Consider the following 18880-nt stretch of genomic DNA (forward strand, 5'->3'; position numbering starts at 1 on the left):
ATGTGGTGTTAAAGAAGAACCAAACAAAACAAAACAAATATAATTTGAGACCATTTATCTGTATTCATGGAGTGGTGTAGAATTCAAACAATATGAATTTTTGAGAGGGCGAAATCAGATAATTTGGACTTTATAAAGCATTTTTAAGAAAATCCTTCAAGAACACAAGCAAATTTACTTATTTTCCAGTTTGTGAGCAATAAGCAAACAATGTTATTGTATTTTCAAAGCGTTATCTCAACCTGTTTAGCCTCACAAGGTCGATCGACGTGTCTTGGAGTTTATTCCAACTGGCGGGTCATTAGGCAGGTCACCAGCCAATCACAGAGTGCACATGGGACAAGCAAACGTTCACACTCACAATCACACCTTAGTACAATTTAGAGTGCATAATTGACCTACCCTGCGTGTTATTGGTATGTGGAAGAAAACAAGAGTACCTGAAAAAAACCACACACACAGGCACGAGGGAGAACATGCAAACTCCACAGATGAAGATCAGATTCGCACCCACCACTTCAGCATTGTGAGGGAGATTGTAATCAGCATTGTAATCCGTCACCTCTGTGACACTCTGATTGTGTTAAATCACCAAACCATCTAACTTTGATTAAAGTAAAATTTAATCAAAGTTTGAAGGTTTGGTGATTTAATTCTTTAGTCACTGAAGCAAAGTAGTTGAATGCAAAAAAATTATCATTTTCGCATAAAAATTGGTATACCCCTAAAAAGGTTGTGCCCCCACCCCACTTATAAAACACCCCATTCATGGTACAGTAAACATGCTAACTCAACGTATTCCTCCTAGAATGCATAAAATGAACTGTGGCAGTTTAGAACATTAGGCCAACACAATCCTGGGTGCGCCTGATGAGCAGATCAGCCTCCACATCTGTTTGCGTGAGCAATCACGTTTGCACCTGTTTTTGCATGCACCAAGTTGTCAGGTCCAAGTAATGACCTTGTGTGGCCCGGCCCCTTATACTTAAGCTTTATTGACAATATTTTTTTTTATTTTTTTTTTTGTGGTATAATAAATAACATAATAGAACTGAAATTATTGAGTCGGGCAATGAAAATCCCAAGTTAAAATCGGGGGGGAACTAGATAAGCAGAATTGCTTCAGCCCATTTCCAATTTTGGCAAGTAAGGTGAAAACAGTACATGAAATGGTGATAAAGTTCATGCCGAATTAAACAAATAAAACACCAAGCCAGATTTTCAACTGTAACCACTGTAGACTTGTTCTACTCTTTTGAGTTTTAATGGTTTCCAAGTCAAATTTGGGTCTTTTATGTTTTAGACATGTAAGTTGTAGTCGTAAGAGTGGCGACTCAAGTCAAGTTATGTGAATCGAGCCACACGCCAGTTTGTAGTCATTTCAATATCATCCTAAACAACCAAGACAAATGTGTGTAGAATGTTGCAATTTCTCCTATGTTGTATACAAATAAAACAGCTCGGGGTCCAATTGTCCCCTGAAGAAAACCAATGTGTACAATATTTGAACAAGACATTGATAACATGGACTATTGTGTGAAATATATGTTTATGTACTTTTATATCTTTGTTAAAATGGGAAAAGTAATTAAAGCAAATACATGATTTAACTCATTTATTTAAACAATGATTAGGATGAAATTGACTTCAAACGAAGAATTAGAAGTTGCTCTGTTTTTAAAAAATAATGATTCAAATGTTGCAGCATCTATTTGATTTAAGGCACTGTACATCAACAATAAGACCAACTGTTGAAGTCATATTTGTGAAGTATTCGCCAAAGAATGCAATAAAAAGCAACCAAAAAACACAAACGAAAAAGCACTGGTAACCATTTTTTTTCCCTGATTGTATACCATATGCTAAATACTTTATCTTTCTCACTGTCTGCCTGTCTTTTCTAAACGTTGTTAGCTATTGAAGACTCTAGCCCCAGAGGAAAATGCCCATTGTCAACGCGGTCTCTACTTTCAAGATGGTGAGCGGCATGTGGACTATGTTCTCACCTATGCTTTGAAGAAATCGTCGACGGGACGTTCCATTCGATACTCAACACATTTGCTGACAGAAAATGCTGTTGCACGCAGCCTGCGGCGTAGCTATCATCCACCCTCTGCTGAAAAAGGTTCATTATATTCACAAACCTCAACACTATCCAATATGGATCTACACTCCCTGGGAGAGAACTTTAGTGGCCAAGAGGATCAAAAAAACTTCAGAAGGGAGGAGTTTGAAGGGAAACTTCGAGATATGGGCCTGGAACTGGAGATTGATGAAGATGTGAGTTTTATTCAGTTTATTTATCGTAATTATGAATGTAATTTAAATTAAAATGCAATCAGTTTATGATGGTTGTAGAGTTGCATGCATATCAGAGTAGATTTGCAATGTGATATTTTGTCCAAGTATAACAAATGTTCTCATGTTTGACCCAATTCTGCAGCACTTAAATAGAAATACTATCTTGGTTGACCTAAAGGAACTGAAACCATAATCCTAGATTCAAGTGTGCTATATATGAATGACTCACATCCTTTTGTGCATGAACATGCATCTGTAACACCATGCAAAGAGAGAACAGATGTACACTCTCTTGGGGAAAGCTCTGGAAACAAACAGGAAACAGTGTGAATAAAGTTCCCACACTGTGTCAGAGTTACACTCAAAGGGCTTAAAACCAACCCATAATATTTTTGCATGACATACTGCACATAAATATATAGTATATTTTTGGATGTGGTTTAGACTGTTTTTAATTGCCTAACGTGCAACTGGCGGCCTGCGGGCCACATACGGTCCCACGCACACTCAGAGTAGCCCTTCAATAGATTTATGAACACGACTGCAATATTTACTGTACCATTTCAGTTTTTAGTTGTGTTATAACCATTAGTGTGAATGGTTGTTCGTCTCTGTTTGCCCTGGGATTGGCTGGCAACCAGTTCAGGTCCCCTGCCTACTGCCGATAACTGCTTGGATAGTCTCCAACATGCCCGTGACCCCTGTGGGGACAAGCGGTACAGATAATGGATGGATGGAAATTAAAAAGAAAATCTTATCCTACTGTTGGAAAAAACAAGATCATAATTCAGTTGCTGTCTTTAAATTCAAATGAATCGGAATGTGTGAGAATCTGACGTGTATCAGCCTTTGCTGCCCGCTTTATTTGCTGACTAAACCAGACACAGTTGATAAATATTCAGCAATGACCACTTATCGAGCCAATTCAAGGTTGACATGGGAGTTGGCAGCCTCGTAAAAGTTGTTCTGACATTCTTTAATCTGCTGTCATTGTAGTGCTATCATATATTGTTTTCAGGACAAAACATAATTGTGAACACGACACCATCCCAAAAATTTAACTAATAGTTAATTAAAAATGGTAAAAAAAAATGGAAATTAATTATGCTATCATTGATTAGATTTGTATATTACAGCGGCAGATCAACAGCATTAGCGGCTAGCTGCTCGCTGGTTGACCCTTTGCCAGATGGCTTGCGATTGCAAGTGGAGTATTTTTCAAAGGCAGTTCTATCGATCCACTCATAGACATATAATCAAACTCAGTATTGCTCCTGCCTCATTTTTCGATACGCACACTTGTATGCTTGTGTGTGTGTGTTGTTGGTAAATGTAAATGAGAACGTTGTTGGAATTTATTTCTAATTTAACATAAACTCAAGTTACTAATCTGACTCCAATTTGTGACTTTACCCAACTGCCACTCATCCAACAATATGCGCGCTCGTTCTGCAATAGAAAGGTATCAGGAAGCCGGCATTTTCACACACGAGTGGATTTATTCCTAACACACAAATCTAATACATCACCTGGGTCTCGGGTCCCTCTCAATACACCTCTGTACGCCTCTGTTGCCACCAGCAGACGTACTCTACTTCCGAGTTGCCCAGCCATGAGTTATACTACACAATATGCAAATGGCACATCAACAAAGGCATTCTGTCATTATTCTATTGGCTATGTGTATACTGCATTTAACTTTAGCTTGCTCTCATTGGTCTTTCTTCTCCTGCAGAATCACTTGCTCGCTCCTCCTGGTTGTAGTTTTCCTTACAGGGTCACCAGTTGTTATCCACCAGCTGCCCCTGGGTCATCTTGTCCTCCTTGCTGCTCCTGGGTTATCGTTTGTTCTGGAACATTTCATTCGTGCACATCCTTGCACACATATCTTGTTTTGTTCCCACCGTCACACACTCAGCACTTTACAGTTTCATACTCTCATACACAGGATGTCTAATGAACTACTTTAAGATCAAACTCTTATGTTCCTTTAACGCTTACGGGGAAGTGTGGGCGTGGATTGTTTATATAAAACTCGCGCCCTATTAGCCGTTGCGCCCTATGTGTGTGTCAAACACAGTCATGGCACACAACTGAGACTGCGCCTTTTATTACAGTGCGTATTTTAAACGTGAAAATACGGTATTTAGTCAGTCTCCCCCTTGTCTTGTGCCAGTGCGTCTTTTAAACGTGAAAATACGGTATTTAGTCAGTCTTCCCCTTGTCTTGTGCCAGTGCGTCTTGTCTCATCAGGACCCCCAGCGATCACGTGAATGCAAGGATACTTTTTGAGAACCTAGTTTTGTGAAGAAACCTTTATCGTCTAGCCTCACTCTGAGTATTTCAGTTTTTGTTTTTGCCACCTTGTTTTCTCTCTTTGAGGCGCTTTTGTTTTTTTGTGCTGACTCCAGCCTGTCAAAACAGCTCTTTGCTTTGGCCTGGACATCCACTTTTTGTTTTCCATACTATGTATTTTATGTGCCCTCTTTGCATCCATTTTTTCTGCTGACTCCAGCCTGTCAAAATAAATTAGCTTTTTTTTTTGTTGTCCCTCTGCATCCGAGTCCTCGCCTTGATCTAGGTCTGACAGACAGCCTGATAAAGTTGCAGTTCTGACTGATCCATGTTTAAGAAACCGAGCTTACTTAACTAAAGCAGAAAAAAGTCCTACTTTTTGTTTCAACATCACTTCTAGTCTGAGGCTGAAGACAATTTTATTAAACGTCAAACACATCGGTATTTCGTGACCATACCATTCACATGCTTGTATTTTGTTTCCACACAATATGCAAACACATTTCCTTAACAGACATGCAATACCCCTAACTAAATTATGGATTGTTTTTTACTTATTTACGAATGTTAACGCACAACATCCCACCCCCGTAAAAACAATATTCCAAACCTTAAATCAGTGGTTCTTAACCTGGGTTCGATTGAACCCTCGGTGTTCGCTGAGTCGGTCTCAGGGGTTTGGCTGAGCCTCCACTGCGGAGGTCCAAACACACCTGATTTATCGTGTAACTTTGTGATATCTCATGTCTGAACTGGTCTCGCAAAGGCACACTGATTTGCAGGTATGTAATTTGTTGTGAGTTAATGCATTGTGTTGGTTTTGTTCTTTGAACAAGGTAATGATCATGCACGGCTCATTTTGTGCACCAGTAAAAAAAACATGTGTCTTGAATTTGAATTTTTTTTTTTCATTTGTTGCCAAAGAGGGGTTCGGTGAATGCGCATATGAAACTGGTGGGGTTCGGTACCTCCAACAATGTTATGAACCACTGCCTTAGATATAGTATAAAAACCTCTGCTTCTGCAGTTGTATCAGTTCAAAGACCATATATCTCAGCTGATAAAAAAAAAACAATTGAATAATTGACACAGCTGATAAATTAAATTGGGCCAATCACAGCTGATTCCAGTGTGGCTTAGACTCAGTGGCAGGGGTTACGTAAAAGGAGGACTTTGAGGAGTGATTTTTTTTTCTTGGAAACAAACAGCAAAAGACAAACACTGTAATGTCTGGATGAGGAAGAGGAAGAGCAAGGGGCACATGAAGAGCAGGTCCAGTAAGAGGAGCAGGCCAAAGAAAGGGCAAGAGAGAGGTATAAGAGTGTGCAGTAGTAGCATTGCAAGGGCTACAAGAACAGTTGTCAGTGATGAAATTTGTGCCACTATCATTGACAAGTCACGGCCTTTCACTAAGAGAGGCTGTACTACTGTACCTTCTGTAGTACACAGTAAAGGGAAAAAAACAGATTTTGTTTTGATTGGAATGCTTGATTGCATGCAAATACCTGCATGTAAAACTGAAACAAAAAAAGTCTATGCAGTTTTTATAATCTCATCAATAGCCAGTGTTTTGAAACTTGGTGTACTTTCGTTGACGGCATGTAGCTTGTGAAGTGAAAACAAGTGTCATTCCTTGACAGAATAATTCCATTTTGAGTCAGGTTTTTAGTGTTTTGGTAAAGTTAACGTGTGCTGAGAAAGATATGTTCTATTTTGAAATAAAGAGTTAGCATATATTCAACAAAATGTGGTTTTGAGAAGAAAATTATCCATTAAACCAATTGGGTTTTGTAGGTGTGAGTCTGTGTTAAGATTTTAGAAAAAATATACAAAGTATGGGTAAGCTCTTGTTAGCGATTGAAAAGAAATGTAATATGCATAGTTTCAATGTTGCTTAACTGTTGAAATATTAGTATTGTTTGTGTCTTGTTCACTATAGTCCAAGATTCTAGGCGTGGGCTTTGTGAAAATTCATGCTCCGTGGAATGTTCTCTGTCGAGAAGCAGAGTTCATGAAGCTAAAGATGCCCACCAAAAGGGTAAGGATTATTCAAGATTTCCATTGAAGTTGTAATTCATATTTATACATAGATAGTGGTTATGTGTACTTGTGAAAGAGAAAAACAGAGGACATTTTTGCAAAAATTAATTTGTTTTAGAAACACAAAATATAGTTTCACTTTTTCATCTTGCTGTGAACAGGGTCACCATGGTACGTGCGTGCGTGCGTGCATGTGTGTGTGTGTGTGTGTTTGTGTATTTGTTTGTATATGTGTAAAAGCATGTGCCCATGCAGATTTACACCTGGATTTTTTTGTAGGTATATGAAGTTAAGAAGTCAAGTGGTGTGATAGAGAAGCTTAATTTACTCGTCAGTAAAGTTCTTGAGCCTCTTCATCCTCATGTTGAGGAGCCGCAACCAAAGAACATCAAACACCTGTCACACACCTTTTCCAGGGAAAAGCAACACCTGTAAGTACACATTTTTGTTTAGACTAAACTCTTTCAGCTTTATATGTTTATGTAGGAAGAAAAATAAAATAAATTTGCGGTCAATGCATTGCTCTGTAAGCTTTTGGGCCAATTTTGACCCTGTCTGGTCCTCTATATTCTTTGTTTAGGTTGCATTATTTAAAAGATGCTCTGTTTTAGGTCTAATTGCTTCCAAATCAAACCGTGACACTTTGCATTTCCTAACCCTAAAATGAGACTACTGGTCAAATTGGAGAACCAGGAACTCTTGCTACCAGGAACTAAAATTTTCCTGGGCTGTTTGGTTTGAAAGGGGCTAATAACTACAAAGACACCAGATTGCCTGCTGTTTAGTGGTTGTCAACCTTTATGTGTCATAGTTGTGATTGAGAAAGAGAGAAAAGAAGAAGAGTGTGTTGCAACAGGGTGACATAGAAAACATGCAGGACACCGGCCCTCGAGGGCCGGAATTGCCTACCCCTGTTGTAGAGTCTGACAGCAGAGAGAATGAATGACCTGCAGAATCGTTCCTTTCTACACCGTGGGTGTAAAGGTCTGCTGCTAAAGGAGAAGCTCAGGGACCGCACAATATCATGAAGGGGGTGTTGTAGTTGATGGATTTCATCTTAATTAACGTCCTCCTTACACCTACAACCTCAATGGAGTCCAGGGGACAGCCAGGACAGAGCTCGCTCTCCTGACCATCTTGTTCAGTCTACCCACTCCGTACTGCCCCCACCCCAGCAGACCACAGCGTAGAGGATGGCTGAGGCCACCACAGTCATAGAAGGTCCTGAGGAGAGCCCTGCACACATCGAAGGACTTCAGTCTCCTCAGCAGGTGGAGGCGACTCTGACCCTTCTTGTACAGGGCGTGGGTGTGATCAGTCCAGTCCAGTTTGTTGTAAAGGCGAACAGTCAGGAATTTGTAGTTCTCCACTACCTCAATGTCTGATCTCTGGATGTTCACCGGAGTGAAGTGGGGTGCTGTCCTCCCGAAGCTCACAATCATCTCCTTCGTCTTGCTGGCGTTCAGCTGAAGCTGGTTGAGCTCACACCAACTTGTAGGGGTTTTTTGAGTTTTTCCTTGCCCTTTTGGGAGCCTAAGATCAGGGGATGCTTTGAGAATTATTGTCAATTGATTGTCTATGTGAAGCCCTTTGAGACTGCTTGTGATTTAGGGCTATACAAATAAACTTGACTTGACTTGACTTGGTCCACACCCGGCTTCTCCATTTTCACTCTGAGCAGTGACGGCTGGTCAGTGAGCTGGCGGAGGAGCTGGAGCGTTAAAGGTGGCAGGGTGAGGTGAGGGGGGGGGGGGTTAAGGCGGAATCAAATCTGTTGAAGAACAGAATGAGTTCATCCACTCAGTCCTTGTTCCCATCAGCTGGTTTCTGATCAACCCCTTTACCATGGCCCAAGATGGATTGCAGACCCCTCCAGATGTTCCTGGCGTTGTTAAGCCCCATTTGCTTCTCCAGCCTCCTCCCGTAGTTCTCCATCCCCTTCCTGATCTTCAGCCGGAGTTCCTTCTGGACTCTACGCAGCTCCATCACATTTCCCGAACCAAAGGCTCTCTTTTTCTCATTAAGCAGAGCCTTTATCTCAGAGGACAGCCAGGGTTTGTTGTTGGGAAAACACCGGACCAACTTGGAGGGCACAGTGGTCTCCACACAGAAATTAATGTAGTCCGTAATGCAGTGGGTCACGCTGTCAATGTCACTGCCATGGGGGCTACAGAGAGCTTCCTAGTCTGTATTCTCAAAGCAGTCTCTGAGCCTGGAAGTAGATTCCTCAGACCACAACATCACAGACCTCTCAGGTGGACACTGTTTTGCCACCGGGATGTAGTCTGCGACCAGATCGACGAGGTTGTGATCCGAGTGACCAAGTGGAGGGAGGGGGGGGATGAGGTGTATGCATCCTTGACATTAGCATACAACAGGTCCAAAGTTCTATTGTTTCTGGTGTGGCAGTCGACATATTGAGTAAAGGTGGGGAGGGAAGAGGCCAGGGAAGCATGATTGAAGTCCCCGGAGATGAGGAGTAGGGATTGGGGGTGCTCAGTTTGAAGCTTAGAAAAGATAGAGTGGATCCAGTTTGTAGCGGTAGCAGCAACAGTTGAGGGAGTGATGTACACAGTTATAGCAATAACATGTGAAAACTCCCTTGGGAGGTAGTATGGTCACATACACCAACAACTCCAAGTCACTGGGGCTAATTTGTACTTAATCCACTCATACCGCATTATAGGGCGCAGTGTTGGGAAAGTTCATTCAACTGCAAGTGACGTCACCCGTGCCGCGCGGCGGTTGTTTACATAAAGGGTAAAGGATTCGATCACGGGATGACAAAGATGATGAAGGGCCCCACGTACTACCGGTATCATTAGCGGCTTTGTTTGTAAGTGACACGGAGGACGAAGACTTTGAAGGATTTAATGATTTGGAGTGACACAGAAGGTTTGAAAAACTATTATGGCTTTTACGCACGCCCGATCCTTCTGGACGGGAGCTCTCTTTCACCTCCGTGGATGGAAGTCGGGGGCAGGCGCTCGGCCGGGTGGCTGTCCGGGGACGGTGGATGGGGCTCGGACATGGCTTTTACGCACGCACTCTCTTATTCTATGGAGCTTTCTTCCACCTCCGTGGCTGGAAGTTCATTAGTTGTTGGCTCGTTGAACTCTTGTTTTGTTAAATAAAAAGCCGTTTACCAAACCCACGTCTTTCCTGGTACTTTGTTAACGCTACAATATAGTTATATACTAGATCTCTGCAGCCCACGCGCGGCGTTGTTGACATAAAGAACGAGGAATTTGATCGATGGATTTAATGATTTGGAGTGACACAGATGGTTTGATAATATTGTTTTAATATGATAGTTATTCAAAATATACTTTATATATTGTTATATGGATCTGTGGAATAACGGGTTCGGCGTGAGCATATGCGGCGCATGCGGCATTGTTTACATAAATAACAAATAAAGCGCGCATACTATTTTGTGCTAATTTTGCGTGTGCGCGCGCGTGTGCAAAATGTACAAACAAATGTACAAATGAAGTGCAAAATAAAGTATCATTATATTTGCTTTAACTAAGTTTCCATTTATAGTGAATGTATTATTTCTTAACTTATTTTTCCAATGAACCAGAAAACTTTTATAATTCAGGGTGCAAAGGTAAAGGTGCAAAGCACAAATAAATTACTAAAACAACACTGAGAGCCGTCGTCTTCATCTTCCTCCTGTGCACTGAAACCTTCAGTCTTCCTCCTCAGTGTCCGACTGGAATACTTCATACTTCGTCAGTTTTTCAGTCTCTCATTCATTGTCTCTTTTATGCATGTCTTCTTGCATTTTCCATGATGAGGGTCTGTTCATGCAAATTTTTTTTATGCACAAAGTGTTACATTAAACTAGTGAGCTACATGTACAGCTCCAGAGTAGACATGACCAGAAAATAAAGAAAAGGGTGACGCAACAAGATGTCATCAACAATAACCCAGTGCCCCCTAGTGACCGGAAGAAACCTCTACAATGCATGAGCAGCTGTAGTTAAGAGCCAATTTGACTGCCTTTAACTTAAAGGCGGCATCATATTGTATGCATTTCTTTTGTCCCCCATAATGAGGGTTTGCGTATAAAAGCTTCCTTCCTTCAGGCATGTCCGTCTCGATCTCATTCTGTCTCTTCTTTGTGTCAATTATATGGCACTATTTACCTGGCGGATGGACATGCGATCAACACACCACTCTTCTCCCCAGTGACAGTGTCACATATCCCTCTGCCCATACCTTAACATTTCTTTCCAAACACTACCTGTGACGCGGCAGTAATACCGCAGCAACATGGAAGTAACACAGCACTAATAGGCCTGGATAAAAAAAGATACCGGTAAAAGTCACGCGGCGGTAACAAAGCAGCAACACAGTAGCATAGAACTAACAGGGCTGATTTAAAAAAAAATACCAGTGAAAGTCAGTGAGAGCAGTCTTCACCTTCCTCCTGTGCACTGAAATCATCCAAGTCTTCCTCCTCAGTGTCGAATTGGAATAGCGTCAGATATACTTCGCCACACACAATCTCAGTCTCTCTTTTGTTGTCTCTTTTTTGCATTTCTTTGAGCATTTTCCATAATGAGGGTCTGTTCATGCTAATTTTATTCATGCACAAAGCGCTAAGTTACATTAAACTAGCGAGTAACACGTATAGCTTCAGAGTAGACGTGACCGGGAAATAAAGAAAGAAAAGGGTGACGCAACAAGATGTCATCAATAATAGCCCAGTGCCCCCGAGTGACCGGAAGAAACCTCTACAGTGCATGAGCAGCTGCAGTTCCTAGTATGTTGAGAGCCAAATCGACTGCCTTTAACTTAAAAGCGGCATCATATGCATTTCTTTTGTCCCCCATAATGAGGGTTTGTGTATAAAAGCGTCAGTAATGTCCGTCTTGATCCCGATCTGTCTCTTCTTTGTGTCAATTGTATGGTACTATTTGCCTGGCGGATGGACATGCGATGAACACACCACTCTTCTCCCCAGTGATCGTGTCACATATCCCTCTGCCCAGCAAAGCGGTGCTGCACAACAGCAGTCCACAGCTTTTCTACGAGTGTATAAAAGTGATCTAATTATCACAAAAATCACAAAAAAATCCATAGACACGCCGCACCGGATGACAAGCCGCAGGGTTCAAAACTTGGGTAAAAAGTGGCGGGTTATAGTCCAGAAATTATGGGAATCGAAATTAGTCGAAGAAGGGAAAACCTGGCATCCCTGAACGAAAGTGAACTACCATTCAAAACCGTTCATTAGTCCCAGAATAAGTGGGTTAAAAACAAACGTTCACAAGGCAAAAAATGCGTTATGTTCAGTTCAGTTTACAACACTAGGGTGCGTGCATGCATGCCATGACTTACGGTTACGAAAAAACTGGCGCAAGACGTGTTGTCTACATAGTGCACTGTCTACATAACACATTTCTGTGGCGGCAGCCACACAAAAACATTTACAGATTTTGGAATTCAGCCCTCTCAAAAGAGCCATTTTATTAAAAGACGCACCTTCGTTTTTTGAGAAAATTAAAGGCTTTCAAATACGCCCTTTGGTACGGAAAATAAGATACTATAGTAAGGGCATAAACAGTGTGTAAACACAAATTAAGTGTAGAAACATTTGGTGTACAAGTCTGTCCCTTATTTACAAGACAAGTCTGTGACAAGCCGGCCAGCCAGTGACAGTGACTTTCATTGCTGAGGATTTGTGCTGTACTATTATGATGAAATAGTAATACTTTTGTGTCTGTCTTTGTGTCAACAGGTTTGATCTTTCAGACAAAGATTCCTTTTTTGACAGTAAAACAAGGAGCTCAATAGTAAGTCAACTGAGGTCTGTCAGTGATACAAAGATATCTATTGCCAAGGATTTAATTGGTTTAGCTTATAGGTCTTAATATGAAAGTTTAATGTTCGTTCTGATATGTATGATTGTGTGCGGTGCTGATTGGAATGTGTCTTTTTGGGGAGCACATAGTACTTGTGCGAAAACCTAAGTCCAAGAACAGGTCCAAACTTACTGATGAGCATCTTCAAGGCCTCCTGAAGGTCTCAATTGCTTCCTCCTTCACACCAAATGTGGCTCAACTATGCGAGAGGAAGCTCTGCCAGGTCTCTAGCAGCAAGAAGTAGGCAGGAGCCTACAATCTTAAAGTTGTGGTTTAATTTTGAAAAGAAGGATGAAAAAGTTTTTATCTGAGCCTAAAAAAAACAATTCGGCCCAGCCTCATCCCAGACTCTACCTCCAGTGGCCCCCAGGTAAATTGAGTTTAAGAAGCCTGGTTTACCTGGTTAGAAACACAAAACAAATTGATGCAAACACATTTGATCACAAATTAGTTTAACTTGGTGAAGGTCGCAACACTCTGAGATGGCATCTCAACTGAACTGAACCCAAACCAAAAAATGGCTTGTCCTTGCTATCAGTGTTGATAGACACATTTCGTCAATATTTCTATTGTTATGCATTAATCACCTTGTTTTTCTTTTAGGTTTATGAAATCCTAAAAAGGATTAAATGCAAGGCCAAGTACAGCATGAGTAAGTCTGACAGCTTTAAAAGAAACAATTCAGAAGACAAGATCAAAGCAAACCTGCTAATTTACTTTTATTTTGACTGCTTTATTTATTTACTACTAGTTTTGAATTAATTCATTTACTACTATATTAATTAGCATTTAACATTGCAGTCTCAAAATGTTTTTGATTGTGTCATATAATGTCCAGTCCAATCCAAACATAAGCTTTCAGAATATTCACAGCCTTTATGGCCTTGATAAATTCCACAAAATTCTAGTATATTACAGGCTGATTTACACATCATTGCTGGTATCCTTTCTAAAGAAAAATAAACAAACAAAAAACAACATTGGCCAGTGTTAGGGTTGATAGATTAGTTTGATCCTATGCTTATGTTGGAATGTAACCTGTAATGATTAACATAGCTTGTCCTGTCTTAACAAAATAGTAGAACAAAGTGCTAAGATCCTTTGAACTGATTGACCAACTGCAGAGCAAGCAATCAGAGAGGCCAGGCGTTCACCCCCACCTTGGCCACTGTCACCCGACCCATTTCTCTCAATAAATACTCTCTTGCATGGATCGAAAGTCAGAGTTTGTTCGAACATTGCTGTACCTACAGTAGCGAACAGGCTCTCCACTTGCAAGTGCTTAAAGGGCCTACTGTCTCCCGTGTGGTTCTTGCAAAATAAGTTAGTGAGAACATCTCTAACAGCCAGCATGTTTATGTTGTGTTTTCATGCTGACCTGGTGTCATCAGCAAGGCCAGCAGCAAAATCAGCTAAAATTTGAAAAGCCAAACCTTCAGTCACTCTATGAAATGAGCCAATGTCACCCAGCATGGCCAGCCTGTTGCTGGGGCCCTGCCAGGAGCTCGGTAGGGTCCAGCTGGCCCCTAGCAGGTCAGTATTGCTGGGTGAATTTGGCTGAGTTAGCTGAGAATTATTATTTTTTTTTTTATGTTGAAGCCATTCAGTTGTCGATTCACTTTTGCCCTTTGGGTCATTGTCCTGTTGCTTCTCCTATTCTTAGTTACGCTTCAAGTGAAAGACAGATGGTTTTGTGTTCTTCAGCAACATTTCTGAAGAAATTTGTCAATCAATTTTCCCTCAATGTCAATGCAGCTTCTGCCCACGAGCATGATACTAGGTCACCTGTTGGTGATGTGGTTGTTTGTGTATTCTAACCTTTCAGTGCAAAGTGCCACTGCTGTCCTTCAAAGTCAGACTGGATCTTCAGTCATGGATGAAGAAACTCAGTGTGGGAGGGTGGTTATGATGTAAAACAGCCTCACTGTTAGTCAATGGATTCCGCTGAGCAAAATAGGGGAGATTCAGTGTATTCATTCATTCATTCATTCATTCATTCATTCATTCATTCATTCAATTATTTATTTATTTATGGGGGGGGTTACCATTATTAGCAATACCAAAGATTTATAATAATTTTACGATCCCTTTTTCTTCCCTGGCAGGTATCACCAGTCTTCTAGGTAGTGGTGTCTATACAGCTGCTTATCCTCTTCACGATGTGAGTAGAGTTTGCAAAACAGCAAAACCTAATGTTAGTCTCGTAATTAGTTAATGATAATACAAAAACTAACATATGTAAAAGTTTACAATTCTCCAACATCTTCGGAACATTTTAGAATATTGTTTGGTGAATGATTTATTTACTGAGTATTAATAGGCGATATCTTATTTTGCAGGGGTAAATGAAATGTTAAATCCATAAGTGTTACAATTTTCTGCAATTCAAAAATTTTTTCAGGGATTGATTTCTTTCAGTGCAAGAGCGCGACCAACTTTGAGGTTTCTGTACACCGATATTTGCAGCAGTTTTAAAGTCTTAGCAAAACACTACCCCAAAAAAGTTGCACCGTCAAAATCTTGCACTCCAAGTTGTGTGTTTTTATGGTGCAATGTCTTTATCTTTCTGTCTATAGGGAGATATTGATGAAGAAAGTGCAGAGCCAAATGACAGAAAAGTAAGTATTGCTAGGGCAGTCCAAAGTCTTTTGAGATCTAATTTAATTCATCTATTTAGTTTCCAAATCACAAAGAGAAGGATTTGTGAATAACTGATCTTTTGATCAATACAAGACTTGTAATAAATACACAGTCATTGTCATACATAATTTAATTAATTAATTTAATTTTCAAATCACAAAGAGAAGGGTTTGTGAATAACTGATCTTTTAATAAATACTGGCAATAAATATACATAGAAAGAAATATTACAAACAATGTAAATAACCGTGCATAAACTAAAATAAATTCTGGAAAAACAACTGAACAATAAAATATAAATATATGTTCACCCTAAATGTACCTTCACATCCATACATTTTTATTTTTGTTAGTGGGTCTGCAGTTAACAAATTCTGTTGCTAGAGCACCGGCTTAACCCAATTTGCATGAACTTGCTGCAGTCCATGAGAGACATGTAAAATGTATGTAGACATCTCTGCTTATGCGCACACCAACCTCTGAAACTGTTCGAACGATTGCCCCTATATTTTACATTTTATGAATGCCTTTTTCTCATTAAGTGACATAAGTTTCTTTGCAGAAGTGCACATAAGTGGAGCGCAAGTGCGCATCCACACTGAAAACGGTCACATGTACGCAGGGATGTCGCCAGAAGATTTAATAGGGTGGGTCTAACAAAAAGTTGGCTGACCAAATTTTGCCCGAGTAAAAACTAATATAATATCCAATAATGCAGAGCAGAAACAACAGTAAAGTAAGTATCATTTGACCTATTTGCAAGTCGGTCCTCAACTTTCTATCATGACAGTAGCAGAACAATAGGAATTCAACACTAGCTTCCCCCAAAATTATATTTAGTATGAGTCATTATTCCTTCAACTACCGCAATCGTCAATTTAACGGCCCTATTCATTTAAAAAAATATATATTTTGCACTGCTGGGCCGTCCCCGCCTAGTTTTATAAGCAGCATCATTGATTTTTGAGAAAATCTGTAGGTCACTATGGTCTATTAAAATATACAGTTGAGGAGGCATTCAAAATACTGGTGAGGCTATGTCTGAGGATGAGTAGTCGCTGAAAAGCTTCTGACAGTGAGTCTGAGCGGAGCAGTCTCCCCCCTCGGCAAAGAAAAGCTGTGTCTCATCACGTTTCCGACAATGTAAACCGTTTACTGTAAAATTATATTTGCCGGAGAAATGACTGGTCCAGACATGCGTTGGAGATTGAGTTGAAAATCAAGCTTTCCCACCTGAAAGTTTGGCATCCTCAGTCCCCTGCTATTTAGCTTGCTCAGCAATTACCTCATCATTAAGTTTATGAATGACACAACCTGGTGGGTTTAATCAATAACAATGCTGAATCTGCACAGTGTAGATGGTGTCAACATTGTGAAGATCTTGGGAGACCGCTTTTCTTGTCATTGCATTAAAACTTGGGATTTTGTTTTGCACAAAATGTTGTTTATAATCAAAGTCAAAAAGTCAAACTCCGCTTTATTGTCCATTTCTTCACGTTAAGACACACACAGGGATCGAAATTACGTTTCCCACCGTCCCACGGTGACTAGACACAGTACACAACACATACAAGCAAACAGCACAAAGAGTAAAAACGAATAGACAAGAGCAATGAATAAGTGATAAGCAAATAACCCAAATAAATAAACAATAAATAAACAAATAGACAAATAAGAGCAGCAAAATGGAGCAAGCGTGCATACAGCAGACAGCCAGACTATAGCGCAAAAGAACAGGACGTTATGCAGCCGAGGGGGGAGGGAATTCAGGATCCTGACAGCTCGGAGTATGAAGCTGTTGGTGAGTCTGGTGGTGCGGGAGCGCAGGCATCTGTACCTCTTCCCAGAGGGCAGAAGATCAAACAAAGAGTGGGCGGGGTGACTCACATCACACACAATCGCGGTCGCCTTGCGGGTGAGACGGGAGGTGTAAATGTCCTTCAGGGGAGGGGAGCGAGGCCCCAATGATCTTACTAGCAGTGTTCACTATGCGCTGCAGGGCCTTCATGTTGTATTCAGAGCAGCCACCACCACGCCTGTGGAATACCGTATTGGCTCAAATATAAGACGAGGTTTTTAGCATTGAAATGAGACTGAAAAAGTGGGGGTCGTTTTATATTTGGGGTCTAGACATCATACCCATTTTCACTTGTACGCAGCGGTAAGTTAAAGGTTGCTGGTATCGACTATGTTGCTGTGATCGTGTGCGTCTTTGACACAAAGTGAGTATATACATTTTATTGTTACTACTGTCCACTGTTGGGCCATTTGTGCGATCGCGGTTTGCTTTGTGTGCGCGCCGTTTGATTGACAGCTCCGGCACACTCATTTAAGTTTGCCTCGCATCGTATGAGTGGCCGTTACGCAGCGGCATGGCGTCTAACGGTCGCCAGCAATTGTGTTTTGTTGTCTCGATCGATGACTTATTTTTGGTGTGTTGCCGAGAGTATTTCATTTATGGTTATTTATTATTAGTTTTTGCCTATCGTTATTTGAATAACTCTTAATATGTTATGTTATCATACCAGGCACATTCTCAGTTAATTTTATATGTGTCATGTATACAATTATTCAGCCTGTTGTTGCCTCTATTCTATTTTTATTTTTAATTGTCATTCAAGATGGCATGTCTGTTCTTGGTGTTGGATTTTATCAAATAAATGTCCCCCAAAAATGCAATTTATACTCCAGTGCAACTTATATATGACCTTTTCTTCTTTATTATGCATTTTATGGCTGGTGCGACTTGTACTTATAGTCCGAAAAACATAGTTTATGTAGTGACTGCATGAGTTCTTTAGAATGACACATACATTGACATGCTGGGTTAAGAACGGTGGTCTACTGTCTTTCTCAGCTTCTGTACGAGGAGTGGGCAAACTACAGTGTCTTCTACAAGTACCAACCCATCGGACTTGTGAGGTAAATCTGTCTGTCTCTCATTTCATCAACAATATCTGTCCATGTACCTTTGTATCTACCCATCGGTCCATTCATCAACTTTGAAAAACATATAACATACTCTAAAACATATAGTATCTATTTGTGCTCTCATTTTAAGGCTATCTTTTAGATGTACATTTTGTATTGCCGTTAGGGGAAGTTCGTGAAAATGTAATGTGGCCCCTCGCTCTCTCTCTCTCGCTCTGTCTGTCTGTCTGTCTGTCTGTGTCTCTCTTTCTTTCTCTCTTTTTCTCGCTCTCCTTTTCTGTCTTTCCTTTTCTCTCTCTCTTTTTCTCTCTCTTTCTCTCTCTCTCCCCCCCTCTACCTCCAACCTGCTTGAAAGGGTTAATTGACATATGTTCTGTCATTTTCTTCAGGAAGTACTTTGGAGAGAAGATTGGACTGTACTTTGCCTGGTTGGGACTCTACACCCAGATGCTGATTCCTGCTTCCCTGGTGGGAGTCATCGTTTTTCTGTATGGATGTGCAACAGTTGATGATAATATTCCAAGGTAAACTTCATTACAGTAGAATAAAATACCTCAAACACGCACACGCATATAAAAAAACGTACATTTCTGGGACTACATGTTGCTGCCACAAAAACGTTAACGCGCAAACTCCACTCAGCAATGTAGAGTTGAGATGAGAGGTGAGTGTGACTCAGATGAGCTAGCCACTACCACAGTTATACCGGTTCCTTGCACAAGGGCACCTAACTTACACAAGGCTGTCAACTCTGTTCCCTACATTGGAAGGGACTGTTTGTAGCCACTCAGCCATGA

At 40.7% G+C, this 18880-nt stretch overlaps 1 protein-coding gene across 1 annotated transcript in view; it reads left to right on the top strand.

Annotated features, from left to right (window-relative positions):
• The window catches only part of LOC147056178 (anoctamin-1-like), a 78084-nt gene that overhangs the window by 1932 nt on the left and 57272 nt on the right, over positions 1-18880 (top strand). Inside the window, exons 2-10 of the mRNA XM_085913798.1 lie at positions 1915-2280; positions 6536-6634; positions 6916-7067; positions 12389-12443; positions 13116-13164; positions 14618-14673; positions 15089-15130; positions 18010-18074; positions 18473-18607. Coding sequence (XP_085769924.1) covers positions 1915-2280; positions 6536-6634; positions 6916-7067; positions 12389-12443; positions 13116-13164; positions 14618-14673; positions 15089-15130; positions 18010-18074; positions 18473-18607 — 1019 coding nt within the window. The remainder of the gene's footprint in view (positions 1-1914; positions 2281-6535; positions 6635-6915; positions 7068-12388; positions 12444-13115; positions 13165-14617; positions 14674-15088; positions 15131-18009; positions 18075-18472; positions 18608-18880) is intronic.

This window comes from Syngnathus leptorhynchus, chromosome 6, assembly GCF_054491065.1.
Source record: "Syngnathus leptorhynchus isolate UIUO chromosome 6, UIUO_Slep, whole genome shotgun sequence".
Taxonomy (NCBI): Eukaryota; Metazoa; Chordata; class Actinopteri; order Syngnathiformes; family Syngnathidae; genus Syngnathus; species Syngnathus leptorhynchus.